General features: G+C 43.5%; 1 protein-coding gene across 1 annotated transcript in view; it reads left to right on the top strand.

Annotated features, from left to right (window-relative positions):
• Window positions 1-19,318, top strand: part of ITFG1 (integrin alpha FG-GAP repeat containing 1) — a 1,870,060-nt gene that overhangs the window by 20,738 nt on the left and 1,830,004 nt on the right. The window contains exon 2 of the mRNA XM_085639265.1: window positions 4,979-5,051. Within this exon, the coding sequence (XP_085495391.1) occupies window positions 4,979-5,051 (73 nt within the window). The remainder of the gene's footprint in view (window positions 1-4,978; window positions 5,052-19,318) is intronic.

Genomic DNA, 19,318 nt, shown 5'->3' with positions numbered 1-19,318 from the left:
AGTGGGCGCCCCCCGCATGAGACAGTGGCCCCCCCCGCGTTAGCCAGCGGCCCCCCCTTCCCGCGTGAGCCAGTGGGGGGGCCCCCGTGCCAGCGCGGCCCCGCCCCCCACGAGCCAGTGGGGCGCCCCCCTTGCGGTCGAAAGACCAGTGGGCCTACTCCTCCTGGGCTTGCCAGTTTGGGCTGCACTGTTCCCATGAGGCACAGGGTCAAGACTGATTTGCATATAGCTGTGTCTGAACTGGGGTGGCAAAATGAGCTAAAGAAGGATGATGAATTCAACCCAGATCTGTGACTAGGGGAGTGTCTGAAAAGTTTCAGCGCTCCGTTCATCAGCTCCTTGTGTTTGCTTTGTTCGCCCTAAGTTGGCAGGGTATGCCCAGACTTGGATCCCTTGCTCATTTTGCCATTGAATTCAAGTTAGCCTGGCTGATGAGGACTGTTAGCCCAAAACCGGTCCCAGGATGCTTGTTTCCACTACAGGCAAGGCATGGCTTGGCAGTTCATGCTGGACTGTTCACATGAGGCACAGGTCAAGACTGATTTGCATATAGCTGTGTCTGAACTGGGGTGGCGAAGTGAGCTAAAGAAGGATGATGGATTCAACCCAGATCGGTGCCTGGGGGTGAGTGTCTGGAAAGTTGCTGTGCTCCGTCCATCATCTCCTTGTGTTTGCTTTATCAGTCTTGGACTGACATGGCTACATTTCTAGATTCTGTGCTTTTGTCTTAAGGGTGGCATGCTCCAAGTTGTACTATTATTTTCAAGGTGGGAGGTATGGTTTAGTGGCTAAGCAGCTGGTATTGAAACAAAATGAGGTCTAATCCCAGCTGTTGCATTTGACTAAAAATTGTATGTTTCTGTGCAAATTAATTATTCTCCTGGTACCTAAAACCATTGATATGTAATGCAATTGTAAAAATGTTTAGTGATGTGTACTTTGGTTCAAAGATGTACATTCCCAGTTTATGTACACAATCTTGTATCGTCTCCCTTCACCTCACATTAATGTACGGTATTCCATTGCTGCCTAGCTAGGTTTGCAATTTTGTATGTTTCATGGAACCGTTTGTCAGTGTTTACATGTTTTCTTTTTGCAAAACAAATTCTATCAAGAGCATTATTTATGTGAAAGTGAAGGGTTTCCAAGAGCCCCCTCCTGCCCCAGGGGTTTTTCACATCTTGTGGTAATAACTAGACCATATTGTATACATTCTGACCGTCAGTTGTGCTTACTTTGTGATTTCTCAACGTATTCAATAGTGTGTAGAAACCAGCGTGGAGGTATATTTTCCTTAATAACCAGCTTTGGTAGTCCAGACCCAACCACATAGCCAGTGAATCCATGGATAACTGTTAGGAGAAGCCCTCCAGATATGGTGTGAAACAAACCCAAATGTAACCATTACACAGCTGCCAGCGAACAGATTAAACAAGCACCCAGTATGAATTACATAGTCTTAAACTACCATCTTCTGAAGCAAATCCCACTTTACACTAGACAAATCCAACAATTCATCCACAATGACTGGCAGGCCTGTCACTCACGAGTCAAATGGTACGGTTCCAATGAGCAACCACAGACTCGCTGTCCTTAAATAACAACTATACCATGAAAATCCTCAGAGATTCTGGTGATGCACGGTCCCTAAACCTGATAAAATCCAGAGGGATCTGTTGGCCACAGAGACATCGTTCAAGTCCCCCAGGCGGTGTCATCCATGAAGACATTTAAAAAGTGAACCATAATGACTGTCTCACCCTAAAGGCAAGAGATTGTTTACTACAGCTTCATTCCCTCCACATTCCAGCTGTAAATCAAATGTACTGGGATAAATACAGGCAGCAAAAGGGATGACTGTCAAAATAGCAACTTTCCATAAACATCTCTGTTGCTGAGCATTACATTTCTATCCCGTCAAAACTTCTTTCCATTTTAAGTAGGAAGGACTGTGTTTGTTTACTATTCTAATTGAGGCAAATGCTTCTTAGAGCGATCAGGTGGTAGTCACAATTTCTGTAAGGAGCTATTGAAGATCCATAATTTGGCAGTCTGTATTTAAGGTTTAAACTCTCCTTATCGGATGTGCGGGACTCCACATCTGTAATTCCACACCCGAAATTATATGCGGTGCGGGTTAAGTAATTCTGAAGTTTGGGATTACCAGCCTGTCTGTGGTTTTCACATGGGAATGTACAATTAAAGCACAAACCGTAGCCTGCAGCTCATTCCTGCATGTTTCCTTCCCGCCTGGGCTCTTTTACTCCACGCATATTTCAACAGGTATGCCTTAGCAAAATGCACAGTGGTTAAGGAGTTTTAAAGTGCAGCAACTGTACACAAACCATCGTCCAAGAATAAAGAAAACAAGGAAGGTAGTGAGTGTCAATAGTATATCCCCAACACCTTTAATATGTTGAGATCCACGAACTCATAAACACCTCTGTCAAGCATGCAGTTTCATGGTATGCATAGAAGCTGTTTAATACCAGTGATGCCAATCCAAGGTTGATGTATAGAAGCAACAGAAATATTAAGTAGGTCGGCTATTGCAGAGCCATCATTAGGGTAGGAGGGTGTACTACCCAAACTGCTTTAATAAGGATAGCAACTAAATGAATGAAATATTCTGCATTTGAATTGGTTTATCCATTCACCCTTAAATAATCCCCAGCTTGATTAAACAGCTCTCTGAGGATTTTCATGTCTTTATTTGATTATAAAATGTCAATCCCCTCCTATTACATATTGAAGAGCAGGAGCTGTTTTTCGTGTACTTCTTGGGGACTTTATTGAGCCAAGTAGAATGTGATTGATCTCAAGATTTCAATTTATATGCCTTCCATTTGTAGTCCATTCATTGCGTGCAGTCCTTATAGTAATTTGTGGAAGTGTGCATAGGTACTCTATTATTGCATTGGATACTAGTCCAGTTAGGGTGGTATACCCCACTTCCTGGTAGGGCTATCCCCCCACCATTACAGTTCTTTTCTCTCCTACATCCTTTCTCCCCCTCACGTACTGCGTCCCTGTATATCGTAATTCTAGTACAGGGTGTAGCCGATTACTAGCAAAAGGAGCCAGAGTGAGTAGCAATAGTACAAAGAAGAATGCCTCTTGGGCAATAAAATTGAAAGAGGCTGTTAGCTTAATTTATTCTTAGCAGAGGCTCAGCCGTAATGAAAATGTCTTGTTGAAAACCACAAATACCGAAGTAAGGGCAAAGGAGTAATTAGTTATCAGTATTTATTTAAAAATGACTTAATTATACTTTATAGCTAGGACTGCTGGTTTTATGGTATTTTTTTTTTTTAACATTTCTATATGTATTTAGCCATATTTCATTTTTGCCGTTTTTTATTGGTATGTATCCATATCTATTTTGCGTTTTGTGGCTAAATGAAGTTCTAAAATTGTATATTTTGACATTTATTTAACTAATAAACATGCACTCATACTTTGATGCCCGGCGTGTTTTAGCAAATCAAGCAGCCAAGTATAGCATAACAATACACTCACAGGTACATTTTTGCATTATGTTGACATATGCTATTATTTAAGGAAATTTATCCTGTGGTTTTTTTTTTGTAGTTTTTAAAACTCCCCATGATGTCTATCTTCTCAGCTAATTGCCTTGAATTCAAGGAAGACAGCAGGGAGAGTCACTTAAAAGAAGCCCAATATTCTGTATTTTCCGTTTTTTAAAATAGCTGTAGTTGTCTGTAAAAATTAGTAGAAAACAGAAAACTGGTAACCTTAATTATAGCAAGTCATGGAGATTCCACCTTCAATACATATAGAACATGCATTCACTACTGCAAAGATAAAATAAATAAACAAAAAAACAAGAAAAATATTGAGCGGCCCTAAGGCTGTTTCTCTGAGTCCATCAACATGAGAAACATATTTAGCTGTATGCCACTGTTGACCTCTTCAATGGTCAAGTATATGTTTCGGCCCCATTGAACAAATCCCAGGTCCATCATCGAAATGCAGATCAAAGATTTCATCTATTCCTTAAGTTGCCGGAGATAAAGGAGAAATGGCTTAAAATCCCATCTATCATTCCCCATAAGTCGTTCGCATGATTGTCTACCAACTGAAACTTCAAAAGAGTTGTGACTTAGTTATTTTTAGACATGTATCTCTTTACATATGCCATAGTCAACACAAACATAGATTTACTTAATTTTCCTGAAAGACAGCAAATTCTAAACACATTTTTCAAATTACAATTACCAATCGTGCTATGAATGTTTTTATATAGACCTATTGTTTCAATCTGGGTTATTACAGATGCTCAGTAATTAATGAACTAATAATTTAATTTCGAGAAGCATTACATGGTAAAAACATCAACATGGAATCAATCAAGGAAACAAACAGCCAAAATCAATAAACATGTCTGGCAAAACAGCAGATTTCTAGCACATTTTGAAGTTTAAACAATAAATATTACACTTTAAATGTGTTATAGAAACCTATTGTTGCAATCTTGTCTGGAAGATGACACTCAATAATTATTTTTTAATTTAGATTAGCCTCAAATAGAAAAAAATTAAATTAGTTATGACATGGGGAAGCTGTCAAGTAAAATCAGTACCTTGTTGGTTGAGTTGTTCTTCCCTTCATACATAAAGTAATTGTTTTATGTCCCTACAAGCAGTAGCTCAGAACCCTTGACCGAATCCCTGCTCGATCAAAGTCCTGGTCTAAATGAAACATATACCTATCAGAATTAATAGTGCTAGCCAACTAATAACACCTGTCAAACCACCAGATAAGGCCATTAAAGTAGCACTTGGCTCTCTGGTACTTTTATTTGTAAGATCCTTATTGATTTTACATTGAGGTCATGAGATGTTTAGATCTTTGTTAGATGTAACTTCATCAGTTATTTTCTTAAACTGTTGGTACATTCTCATTAACTGTGTGTGTTGTGTTCATGAGTATAATCTTATGCATTTGTTTCCTATAGAGAATAAATTAATGATATTCATGGCAGACCAGAAGGCTCCCTACTTCAAACCGAAAGTCCAACTGACACTAGAGTAAGTGTTTTTGATTTGGATTTCTAGTACAGGTGTTATAATTTACTTTGTGCGCACATTAGTTAAATATTGGCTCATTTGTGTAATATGAGTTTTTGTCTCGAGACGTTTTTATCAACCCAGAAATATGTTTGGAATTTGGTATAGAATACATGGTGGCTGAGTCACATACATACTTTCGCACAGATCTTCTTAATACTGTGTCATAATATGTAATTGTTTCACTGCCGTATTGTTTTAATCTGTAGGCGTCAGATCTGTTCCTCCATTGCTTCGTACCAGATAATTTTACAACCCTCAGTAAGAAATTATTTCAGATTTGAAATAAAGGTCAGATTAGTGCAGGGCTGGATTGGACATTCTGCCACTCTTGGATTTCCCCAGTAGAAGGAAAATAGGGGGCTTCGTTAGTGGTATGATTGGCTCTTATGGCCCAGCCAATTAGTTTGGCGTTTTCCATGGGACTGTCACTGTGACACGAACTTTCAGTTCTTTTGACTTTTAATAATATAGTAGTAATGATGCACAACCTTTTCAAGGATACGGAATGTAATGCCACCCGCTCTTTCACTTATTTTTTCTATTCTTGTAGCGCTCTGCTGCACTGATATGTTTGAGATTCAGTTCAGTAGTTGATCTATTTGATGTTACAATAACAAAAAATCGAATTAATGTAAGTGACTTTTTATGACACCCTACCATGTTATAAGAAGCAGTCTAAGGTTCTGTTACTTTTCTTGATGCTAAAAGTTGGGGTAAAGTAAAAAGAAAAACTTAAGTCTCTGAGTTGGATCATACTCCAACGTTTGAAAGAGATGGCAGAATGAATATATATATATATATATATATATATATATATATATATATATATATACATTACCTACTGGCGGTCGCCAGTAGGTAGTTATAGTTAGGACCCTGTTTCCATAGGAAAACCGCAACATTCTATTTGGAATAACTTTGGCGCCGGTCGCCGAATCCTCGCGAAATTTTCAAAATAGGTGGGGCGCTACGCTACGCTCCTACCCTGAAAGTCTCGGGGGGATTCGTCAAGCGGGGGCTGAGAAAAAAGGGGGGTCCCAAAACGCGTTTTTCCCATGCATTTTTCCATAGGACCTTTAGACACAGCTACAGCCCGAACGGCTGAACAGAGTTACTTGAAATTTGGCAGAGAGGTAGTCCTCAGGTCAAGGAAGTGCCTTTTGTAGGTCTGGTGTAAATCTGTTCAGTAGGTCCTGAGAAAATAGCATTTAAATCAATATATATATCTGTGGCAGCTTACGGTGCGCTTACCGTGCGCTTACGGTAAGCTTACCGTACGCGGCCGTGCGCGAGCGCGAATCTGATTGGCTGTTAGATCTTAGTAAACATTCGAATCGGTCGAAACCAGGAAGCGGCGGTCGCCATTTTCTCTCTCGCACTCTGAGGGGGGGTGGAAAAACAAAGGGAAAAAACATGTAAAGGGGCTGTTTAGACAGCTCCTAACCACCTAGCCTTGATGAAGGTGTCCCCCAAGACCCCCCAAGGCCAAAAAGTCAATTTTAATTTTTTTTAAAAATTCGCCGATTACGCTTACCGTACGCGTACGGTAAAAATTAAAAAAAAAAAAAAAATTATCCATACTCTCCCCACCCCGTGTGCAAATGGTGCCCGAAGGGCACCATTTGTGCATTGCATATCTAACATGATGGAAATTTAAAAGATTACCTTTCACAACGAAGCGCATAATATGTCCTCCATGTGCGCACGGTGCGCGAAGCGCATCGTGCGTACATGGCCCATCTAGTGTAACGTGGGCACGCGGTGCGTGTAGCGCACCGCGTGCCTACCGTGCGTGCACGGCACTAACTGCGTAAAGTGGGCGCGCACGGTGCGTGAAGCGCACCGTGCGCGCACGGGACGAACTGCGTTAAGTGGGCGCACACGCCACGAATGGCGTAAAGTAACTTAGCATTTAAAAAAACGTACAAATTCACTGAAAAAACCATAGGTTTCACACACGTTATAGTTAGGAATTAGCATTTAAAAAACCTTGCAAATTCACTGAAAAAACCATAGGTTTCACACGTTATAGTTAGCTGGACATTTTACTGATAAAAAACCATTGAAATTCCCCCGTTATAGTTAGTGCAGGCAACTATAACTCACGCGACCGCAATCCTCTGCTGATGACATATGTGTCTTTATGAAAAAAAAATATTTGTAATATATGTATAGCTAAAATTTAATGGAAGAATACATGGGCAAATAAATGTCTAAATACAGTATTAGCATCAGCAGAGGATTGCGGTCGCGTGAGTTATAGTTGCCTGCACTAACTATAACGGGGGAATTTCAATGGTTTTTAATCAGTAAAATGTCCAGCTAACTATAACATGTGTGAAACCTATGGTTTTTTCAGTGAATTTGCAAGGTTTTTTAAATGCTAATTCCTAACTATAACGTGTGTGAAACCTATGGTTTTTTCAGTGAATATATATATATATATTCACTTAAAAAACCATAGGTTTCACACATGTTATAGTTAGCTGGGCATTTTCCTCGTGAAAAACCAATGAAATTCCCCCGTTATAGTTAGTGCAGGCAACTATAACTCACGCGACCGTAATCCGCTGCTGATGACGTCAGATATTACATCACTGTATTTACACATTTATATACCCATGTCTTCTTCCTTTTTTTTTCAGCTATACATATATTTTTTTTTTTTTTTTTCAGAAAGACACATATGTCATCAGTGATGTAATATTTGACGTCATCAGCAGCGGATTACGGTCGCGTGAGTTATAGTTGCCTGCACTAACTATAACGGGGGAATTTCATTGGTTTTTCACGAGGAAAATGCCCAGCTAACTATAACATGTGTGAAACCTATGGTTTTTTAAGTGAATTTGCAAGGTTTTTTAAATGCTAATTCCTAACTATAACGTGTGTGAAACCTATGGTTTTTTCTGTGAATTTGTACGATTTTTTAAATGCTAAGTTACTTCACGCAGTTCGTTCCGTGCGCGCACGGTGAGCACGCGGTGCGCTTTGCGCACCGCGCGCCCACTTTACGCAGTTAGTGCCGTGCACGCACGGTGCACTTTGCGCACCGTGCATTACGCGCACCACGCGCCCACGTTACGCTTAAAGGGCCATGTACGCACGGTGCGCTTCGCGCACCGTCCGCACAAGGAGGACACATGATACGCTTTGTTGTTAAGGGTTTTGGCATAAACTGTTATTATGACATAAGCCATGCTACGCGCAGCGTGCTCACACGGGGGGACTGACATTGCAATTTTATTTTTAAGCATTTACACCGTGCGTGCACGCTGCGCGAACCTCGCGGAATTTTTTGCATTTCTATAGTGCGCGCACGCTTCGCGCACTCGGCGAATTAACGAAAAAAATTACATTTTTTTAATTGCCCTTGGGGGACCTCCTGGGACCCCTTGACCCCTGCTAGGGGGTCAGGAACTGTCCAGCATGCCCCCTTTACATGTTTTTCTCCTTTGTGTTTCACCCCCCTCTCAGTGCGAGAGACAAAATGGCGGCCGACACTTCCTGGTTTCGACCGATTCGAATGTTTACTAAGATGTAACAACCAATCAGAAGTGCGCTCGCGGACGGCCGAGTGCGCGCACCCTGCGCGCGTATAGATATATATATTGATATATATATACATTACCTACTGGCGGTCGCCAGTAGGTAGTTATAGTTAGGACCCTGTTTCCATAGGAAAACCGCAACATTCTATTTGGAATAACTTTGGCGCCGGTCGACGAATCCTCGCGAAATTTTCAAAATAGGTGGGGCGCTACGCTCCGCTCCGCTCCTACCCTGAAAGTCACGGGGGGATTCGTCAAGCGGGGGCTGAGAAAAAAGGGGGGTCCCAAAACGCGTTTTTCCCATGCATTTTTCTATAGGACCTTTAGACACAGCTACAGCCCGAACGGCTGGACAGAGTTACTTGAAATTTGGCAGAGAGGTAGTCCTCAGGTCAAGGAAGTGCCTTTTGTAGGTCTGGTGTAAATCTGTTCAGTAGTTCCTGAGAAAATAGCATTTAAATCAATATATATATCTGTGGCAGCTTACGGTGCGCTTACGGTGCGCTTACCGTGTGCTTACGGTAAGCTTACCGTACGGTGCCGTGCGCGAGCGCGAATCTGATTGGCTGTTAGATCTTAGTAAACATTCGAATCGGTCGAAACCAGGAAGCGGCGGCCGCCATTTTCTCTCTCGCACTCTGAGGGGGGGTGGAAAAACAAAGGGAAAAAACATGTAAAGGGGCTGTTTAGACAGCTCCTAACCACCTAGCCTTGATGAAGGTGTCCCCCAAGACCCCCCAAGGCCAAAAAGTCAATTTTAATTTTTTTCAAAAATTCGCCGATTACGCTTACCGTACGCGTACGGTAAAAATTAAAAAAAAAAAAAAATTATCCATACTGTCCCCACCCCGTGTGCAAATGGTGCCCGAAGGGCACCATTTGTGCATTGCATATCTAACATGATGGAAATTTAAAAGATTACCTTTCACAACGAAGCGCATAATATGTCCTCCATGTGCGCACGGTGCGCGAAGCGCATCGTGCGTACATGGCCCATCTAGCGTAACGTGGGCACGCGGTGCGTGTAGCGCACCGCGTGCCTACCGTGCGTGCACGGCACTAACTGCGTAAAGTGGGCGCGCGGTGCGCGCGCAATATATATTGATTTAAATGCTATTTTCTCAGAAAATACTGAACAGATTTACACCAAACCTGCAAAAGGCACCAAACGGACCTTATGGCTACCTCTCTGCCAAATTTCACTTAATTCTGTTCAGCCGTTCGGGCTGTAGCTGCGACTAAAGTCCCTACGGAAAAATCCATGGGGAAAACGTGTTTTGGGACCCCCCCTTTTTCTCGGCCCCCGCTTGACGAATCACCCCGAGACTTTCAAGGTAGGAGCGGAGCGGAGCGCCCCATTAGTTTTGAAAATTTCGCGAAGATTCGTCAATCGGCGCCAAAGTTATTCAAAATAGAATTTTGAGATTTCCTATGGAAACTCGGTCCTAACTATAACTATCTACTGGCGACCGCCAGTAGATAATATATATATATATATATATATATATATATATATATATATATATATTCATTCACTGAAAAAACCATAGGTTTCACACATGTTATAGTTAGCTGGACATTTTACTGATAAAAAACCAATGAAATTCCCCCGTTATAGTTACTGTAGGCAACTATAACTCACGCGACCGTAATCCTCTGCTGATGCTAATACTGTATTTAGACACTTATTTGCCCATGTCTTCTTCCATTAAATTTTAGCTATACATATATTACAAATATTTTTTTTTCATAAAGACACATATGTCATCAGCAGAGGATTACGGTCGCGTGAGTTATAGTTGCCTACAGTAACTATAACGGGGGAATTTCATTGGTTTTTTATCAGTAAAATGTCCAGCTAACTATAACATGTGTGAAACCTATGGTTTTTTCAGTGAATTTGCAAGGTTTTTTAAATGCTAATTCCTAACTATAACGTGTGTGAAACCTATGGTTTTTTCAGTGAATTTGTACGTTTTTTTAAATGCTAAGTTACTTTACGCCATTTGTGGCGTGCGCGCCCACTTAACGCAGTTCGTTCCGTGCGCGCACGGTGCGCTTCGCGCACCGTGCGCGCACAGTGAGCACGCGGTGCGCTTCGCGCAACGCTTGCCCACGTTACGCTAGATGAGCCATGAACGCACGATGCGCTTCGCGCACCGTGCGCACATGGAAGACATATGATGAGCATCGTTGTGACAGGTAAATTATATGTTTTGTTTACCTCTAATAAGCCATGCACAAAAGGTGCCATTCGGGCACCTTTTGCACACGGGGTGGGGAGAATGTGGATATTTTTTTTTTTTTTATTATTATTTCTTACCGTAATCGGCGAAATTTTCGAAAAAATTAAAATTGCCTTTTTTCACTTGGGGGATCGTTGGGGACTCCCTCGACATGGCTAGGTGCTTGGGAGCTGTGTAAACAGCCCCTTTGCATGTTTTTGCACTTTGGTTTTCAAGCCCCTGTCAGAGTGCGAGAGAGAAAATGGCGGCCGCCGCTTCCTGGTTTCGACCGATTCGAATGTTTACTAAGATCTAAGGGCCAATCAGAATCGCGCTCGCGCACGCCACCGTACGCGTACGGTAAGCGCACCGTAAGCGCACCGTAAGCTGTCACAGATATATATATTGATTTAAATGCTATTTTCTCAGGATCTACTGAACAGATTTACACCAAACCTACAAAAGGCACTTCCTTGACCTGAGGACTACCTCTCTGCCAAATTTCAAGTAATTCTGTTCAGCCGTTCGGGCTGTAGCTGTGTCTAAAGGTCCTATGGAAAAATGCATTGGAAAAACGCGTTTTGGGACCCCCCTTTTATCTCAGCCCCCGCTTGACGAATCCCCCCGAGACTTTCAGGGTAGGAGCGGAGCGTAGCGCCCCACCTATTTTGAAAAATTCGCGAGGATTCGTCAACCGGCGCCAAAGTTATTCAAAATAGAATGTTGCGGATTTCCTATGGAAACGTGGTCCTAACTATAACTACCTACTGGCGATATATATATATATATATATATATATATATATATATATATATATATATATATATATATATATATATATATATATATATATATATATATATATATATATATATATATATATATATCTATATCTCCATATCCCAGGCTTTGTTCGTTTTACTCTAGGTGGAAATTAACAAAATTTATCTTTCGAAGGGAGTGCAATTAGCAATGACCCTGGAGCCTCTGGCTTCTATTTATAGACCAAGCTCTGGCCTTTTCATCTTCAAGTAGCCAAGCATGCTCCTTAATATTCTGGATTTTGTAGGCGGGCTTTAAAAAATGAACAAATTGCCACTTGACCAACAGCTTGAGTAACTGAATAAAGTTACCAGATCAACAAGGCCTCCCCTTAAAACTGCAAAATAAACATTTAAGCCACATTTTTTTTACTTCGTCAAAATTATTCCATACTTTGAATGGTATTTGACTGGTTCTGTCCCCATCCCAGTCGGCTTTTTCAGAGGTGGCCTACATGTGACTGAATCAAAACCTATCCCACTAGCCATTTGAGCTAAATGCATAATGCAACTCTGATACTTAACCAAGCCTTTCGGCCTCTCAGAAATTCTGTTGGCGTGTTAGTGACTATTCCTCACTCCTAAAACCCTGATTTGAGCCATACTCTGCTCCAAGTCTGTCTGTCTTCCTGAGATCATCCTAACACACTGCAATGCTGGCAAGTTGCACCATTTCATGTAAGACCTTCAGTCTGGGTTTTTTAGCCAGTTCCACTCTGCCTTTTGCTTTTTCTGTTAGAGTAGTGGAATCCAAAAAGTGTATGAGAAGGACAGTTCGGACCAAGCAAACAAGGGTATGCAGTTCCTATAAGTGGTGAATGAGAGAGAGATCCCAGAAAGACGATAGGTTGTTCTCTAAAAATTAAGGGAAAGGGGAATCCCTCCATTCGGAATTAGGGCCCTCACACACCCAGCCCGCTGGATGTCATGCTTCATCATAGGGCATGCACCTCGTCAGGTCGGCGCTGCAATACCTGACGGGCTCCCTATTAAGGGGCTCTTTGGTGGAGATCTTTTATTCCTTGCCGTTTGATGCCGTTGTGAGAGGGGCCTAAAAGCATAAACGTGTTTATTGTGAAGGTCAATAGACCGTGGAAATTAAAACAGGAAATGGAAGGTCAGGCAGAACAATTTTAATAACCCTGATTTCCAACATGATTAAAAAGTGGAGTGGCGACTACCTGAAGTAATGTTTCAGGATGTTGCGCTCAGTTTCGTGTGGTCGACATGTTTCTTGCCTCTTAGGCAGGACGATCTGGCGGTAATTCCTCATGACCTAATGTGAAAGTATCTATCTACACTAAAAATGTGGTATTATGGTGTACTGACCTAGATATACCACATGTAGCACCTAAAGGTGAAGTACCTGTCGATGTGGCGGCCATCCTAAAAACTATTTGAGACTCGCCCGGCAGTGTGAGGTAGGTCTACCGTCACCTTTGCGGTCCACATATGACACGGGTCCCTAGCGGAGATTACAGAGAAGGAGGTACAGGTGACTCTGGGTTACTGTCTTTTACACTGGTTTCCACACACCTCAAGAGTCAAGGAAACAAGTAGGTTCCAAGACTTGGAATTCCTGATAGCCAAAAGAGAGATCACTAGAAGTTGGAAATCCCAGGGGGGGACCAGGGGTCGAGCGATGGAGGAAGGAATTTATAAGATAGGCATCCTACGAAGGAGATGTACAACTGGGTGAAGCCAGATGAGGTAGGGTATCACTAGAAATAGCTCAAGCTTGAGAAGCTTTAGTGACGCTACTCAAGCGCCCACCTGGCGAGGAAGACGAAGGAGACCAGGTCGAACATCTGGGTGAGGGAGATTGAGGGTGATCATGACTATGCTATCTCAGCATAACTAGCAGCAGACCGGCCCCTAATGACCTTGAGGCACATACTTGCATAGGGCAAAATACATAGAAGCTCATAAAGTCAAGGCACGCCTGTGGGGAGGGAGGGAGGGGGCAGGTGAGGGAGTTGGGTTGTTAACCGATTCAATAAAAGTAAGCAGATATGCTACAGCTTGTCAGAGCTAGAAAAACTAATGGGAGTATAGTAGGAATAGATAAGCCTTTCATACTGGATGACAAGGAAGATATAGTGGCAAACCATAGTATGGAGATTCAATCGGACATAATTGTATAATGTTATGATTGACTAAGACTATTGTTACCCAGTATAAGCTACATTTATGAAGGTTTTGCAAGGCTCAGTTCTGCATCCAGCAATGTAAGTGAAGTTGTAAGAAAAATTGAATAAAATTAATTTATAAAGAAATAAATAAAAACACACTGTAAAGGCCGAACTCATGTTACTGCTGGCTATGCTCTGAAAGGAGAAATGTCAAGCATCACAATCTTGATGTCATTTTAGAGACTAAGCAAGATTTTCAAAGCCTTCTAGGGCTTCCAGAAGTTAAAACCTGGGAGCTAGATTCAGGACTAGAGAGGCCGTGTGCTGCTGGCTAGATATAGAATATTTGCATCGTAATCTCCCACTCGCTAAATACATTGATGGGAACATACAAGTTGTAGGTGTAGGTTTGTATTCTGTATGACCTTTTTCCTCTGTTTGTCTCCAACTCTGCTATATCTTCCTCCCCCAAAAACTATGAATGAATGTGTCCTGTTGCCTTCTGTCTCTGGGCATAACATACCCAACGGTTAAGCATCCTGAGGTGCAATACTCCTGACTTCCTCCTCCCATCACAGATATTTCTTTCTCTTGCACTGAATGCCTGAGCAGGATCATTCGGTCTCCTCCTTCCTCTGCCTCCCAAGTGCATACTTCGCCTTGTATAGTTTGGTAGAGCGATAGTGCACAGATCTTGTAAAAAATCTGTGACAGTTACAATGTGAAGGAACAATTGAAACCATCAATATGAAATAGATCTGTGTGATAGATCTATGTGGAGAGAAGATCAACAAATGGATTAAAATGCAAGTGTCAGTGTCTTCTAAAATTTCCATTGTTGAGATGGTAGTTGTCTCAAAGATAATCTCTGCCAGATGCAATGCACCATATACCAGAAACAAGACTTATTCAAAAAGGATAACGCTCTGATTGCCTGACTGGTGTGGACTTGAATGAATGAATGAAAACAGGAGCTAATATGGACTACTCAACTAGGGATTGAGACATTTGCGGCTCCTGTATACGGAAAACATTTTGCCAGTGCACTCATGAGCCTGCACAGACGGTGCTTGATTATCCCCTATAACAGCTGGAAATACGATGTGAGTGAGCAGCTGGATGATGAGTTGTAGGACAACGTCTGTGAATCAACAAGAAAGGTATCCCTTGATGTCTGCTTACAGATCATCCACTACGAATCCCTCACCAGCAGTGACATTGTGACAAGTATGATCCATGAAATAGAGGCGGATTATGACCTTGTGTCCTCATTGCACTTGTGCGGGTTCCCTTCATTTTTTATGGAAATGGACGATTGCCACTGAATTCTTGGAAACGTAGAGGCCATGAATCAACAAAATGGGAATTGGTTTGGAAAGAGTGTTTTTTGTTAAGATGATGAAAACTGCAAGGGTATGCACGGGGTCACATGATCTCAGAGTCATACAGGATAGGACAGGGATGCCCTCTGTCTCCATTGATCTTTAACTTAGCAATGGGTGCCAGTGTGATTTGCTCTAAGAGCAGATGGGAAACGGCCACTACAGCGCGGCTGTTTCCACGCAAACCTTCTAGGTTGCCTCTGATCAGTGTGTACCTGCCATTAGTGTATATCCATGTAGCTAGTACTTCAAAGGGGACCCCTGCCCTGATCCACACAGTAGACCCACTTGCAAACGCCGAGTAACAGGTGTGGAATATCTGTCTTTGCCATTTTTTCCAGAGTTTGAGAGCCTACAAGTATGTCAAATGTGTCTCTTGTAGAAACACTATCTGTGTCTTGCACCTACACAGATCAGCTTAAAATCTATGACGTTTATGGATTGAACCTATCCCTCTAATATTCAAAGTTGTAAAATTATGATGATGAGTTGTGGCCATATGAACAATTCAAAATGTGTGTGATGTTTGAGTGCAGTCCTAGCTGGGGCTTATGCATGGAAGTGTATGCAGAAGGCACACCGTCTTGTGTGCCCAGCCGCCATTTGAATCCCCAATACATGGTCCAGCTGAAAAATTTAGTTCAACCAAACATAAACACTGTAACATAACAACTGGTGTGATCTGTGTACATTTGCTTGTGGGGGTCAAAGCGGATGTGGTAGCCAACAGCATATTTATGTGTGTCCTGTTATCTTATCCTATGTAGGGGCGTTCCCCCGGGCCTTAGCCCCCACACCTCCAACCCCACCACAAAACAGGATGAGCATGCATTATAGATTGGGATCTGCCCCAGATGTTTCTTAGGGCTTAGGATGGTACAGGATGATTGTGTGGTCCGTCGTGTCTCCCCGGGCAGCGAGGATCCTGTGCAGCTCAATAAAACATCTGATATATCTTAAACATTATCAAAAATGAAATAGGCATAGTCTAGGATTTGTTACCACTCAGTCCTCAGCATGGGTGTTTTGACAGCGTCTCTTTCAGCCTAGTAGTTCATTGACTTTTTGTGTATTTATGGTCTGGAATAGCACCAGGCTATTTCGGAGTCCGAATGTGTTGTGCTGTCAGACGAAGTCTCCTCTTCTACCAGCATCCATGCCCCTCGTAATGTGGCCACAGACTAGAGCGCAGCCCTCCGGCCCTCCAGCATCTGCTCCTGGGTGGGTATTAGATCCTTGTCTCGGTAGCCCTGTGTTGTAAGTCGCTGTTGCGCGTCGCCGCCGTGGAGTTTGCAAGGATGGACGCCTATGCTCATTGAGAATGGCTAGGCCCAGGAAGGTGCTCTCAGTCAAAGACCATGCCACTTCTGGATTGTCAAAGAATTTACTTTTGTGTTTGTAAATAATTTTGAGATGAGCAGGGCAAATGAGGGCGTATTTAGGATTCAGATGTTAGAGGTGTTTCTTGACCCTCCAATCTCCAGTTGCTTTATCCCAGCACAGCGTAATGGGCCTCCACCTGGTGGGGGTACCCATTAAGGCTCCCATCTGCCTCTTCTCATTGCACCAACCAGAAAACAAGCCAAATGGGATGGATTGGTGTTTTACTGCCTGAGATTTGTACTTGCATAAACCAGCGGCAAGGCAGCACCACTGGCTCCAAGAAATCGCTGGCCTCCGCGAGTCCCCCTTGCACTACCCACCACCGGTTCCAGTGACAGCGGAGCCAACTGGCCTCATCCGAGTCAGCTTCCTTAATTCCTGGTCTCCAGGCAGCCAGCAATCGGGTCTATGTGGGCCCCACCACCTTTGAAGCAGGGCCTGCTATTTCAGAGATGAGTCCTAGTCTTCGGTGAGCGAGCTCTGTTTATTTCGCTCCGGGGGAGAGAGCACTCATCGACCCCTCCCCTTGCCGGTTCTAGTATGTTCATGTGCGACACTCTCCACGTCCACCGGCTCTGGGGTTTCAGACACATCTAGGGTACCTGACGAGCGCCCACAGATGTGCCAGATCTCGGCGCGCCACGCCTTACAGCAGACACAGCCCAAGTCATGTCTAGGCCCGCAGGAGTCCCCCTTCCGCTGCAGTCGATGTATATTTTTGAGTCTTTACAGTGCCAGTCCACCGAGCAGGTGCACGCCAGCACAGTTTAGAGATCGGGTGCCCCTTCTAGTCGAGGGCCTGCATGGTGGCGCCTCCTCTCCCTGGTTACTCCGGCGGTAATCTATGCTTACTACTGGCGAGCTCTATACTCATATGACTATAGGGTATGGTGGCCTCTTCTGGCCTCCTTTCTCACTTGCTCAGGGTGACAGCTGTTCCCCACCCTGTGTGAGCAGCCCACTTCATGTAGTGGCTTCACCTTCCCGGGCGAACCTGCCAGGCGATACCAAGTGTGGCAGTTTCCTCCTCCAGGGATCCCACACTCACCGGATGTTGGCGCTGGGCTCCGGGTGTCTGCCAGTCATTCGGATAGGGTCCACGTTCTCCACCCTGAGCATTTCAGCAGGCAGCCTCAGTAGTTATGTTCAGACCTGCCAGCGGGAGCCGTACCTCTGTGAGGCCACTGGGTCGCTGTCGTGTGGAAACGTGTAATATTTTACGTTAGCATAAGCGACAGCCATTTTTGCTGTGGTGTCCATTTTGTTTCCTTCGTAATTCTTCCGTACTCTGCTTCTCGTCTTTTCACTCTGCTTGTGTTATCTATTTTAGTTGACTTCCTGATTTTGCTAAAGCAATGTACGTGCTGGGGGTTTGAAGCTGCTAGTGCACCTGGTCTTAGATGTTAACTGTCAACCATTTACTGCTGCCATAAGCATTCCTGCTCCCCCTCCCACTTGCTGACCAAGTGGTTATTCATCTGCCCTTGTTTGCTGATAGCTATTTCTAAAACTTGTTCTTTTCATTTCTGTCCACATGCTTACATTGCAGAAAACCGGTATAAAAGGGACAATGGTTTGTGAATTCAGTGTACTACCTCCTGCAGCACTTGAGAGTGTTGTGTGGACGTGGTCCCACTCATGAGTGATTAATAAACTTGTTATTTTATTTCAACTCCAGTGACGATTTCTATTTTGTTGGTCTTTGGACCCGTGGACAAGAGGGTGACCCTGCACCAGTGTGCTCACTTTTGGGCACATTTCCACAGTCGATCCCAGACTCTCAGGGAGTATAGCTACGCTGTAGCCGGCACACAGATGCCGGGCTGGAGGACCTGCCGTGTAGGGGGTCAGTAGCAGCCAACAGCATATTTTCAGGGCAGATGGCTCAGTGATGCATGTGATTCGGTTGGCCCAGGCCCAGGAGCTCCCCTCTCATGCTTCTGGCTTCTTTGGCAGTTGGCCACACCCCCCTTGTTTAACTTGCATCACCACTCTGGTTATGACAACTAATGGAGGGAAAAGCATATTTCAAGTCCTTGCGCCAATCTTGAAGAGAAGCATCCACTTGTGTAGCTTTCGTGTCTAGTCTCCAACTGTAGAAGTGTGGTGCTTGAGCATTTAGCCTCAATGCAACAAATCCGTGAACGGGATCCACCATCTTTGGCACAACAGCTTGAGCAATTGAGGATCCAGTTTCCAGTCGCTGGAATCCCAGCTCGAACCATGAGTTCCAATCCATAATGGTATTGGAACTGACCAGCAGAAGTATTGCTGATTCTGAAATCCTTTTTTACAGGGAGTAATGTCAGAAATCCATGGCGATCACTGCCAGTGCCTTGTAATTCGTTCCTGCCAAGTTATTGATGTATTGCACTGCTGAAACGTTGCCATCTTCAGCAGAAAGCTACATTCCACTCTTTATTTAACCAGACTTGAGATGGCGAATGACCCCGCTGGTAATTCAAGACATTTTATGTGGAGACTATATTGTTCCAATGATTATTTAACACTGGTAAATCTCTCCCCACAATTGGCTCTCCAGTCCCAACGGCTGGTATCCAACTATATATTGACCTCCGGGATGGATCAGACTATATAATGACCTCCAGGATAGATCAGAAGATTGGTCAGCTGTTCTACCCTCCCATGTGGTTCAACCACAAGCTCATCTCTGTACTGGTGTCTTCCGTCAGTGCAATCTCTTCTATGGAGCAGAGTACCCCCTGCAGAT

Source organism: Triturus cristatus, chromosome 12 (assembly GCF_964204655.1).
Source record: "Triturus cristatus chromosome 12, aTriCri1.1, whole genome shotgun sequence".
Lineage (NCBI taxonomy): Eukaryota > Metazoa > Chordata > Amphibia > Caudata > Salamandridae > Triturus > Triturus cristatus.
This window is presented reverse-complemented; position numbering and strand designations above follow the sequence as displayed.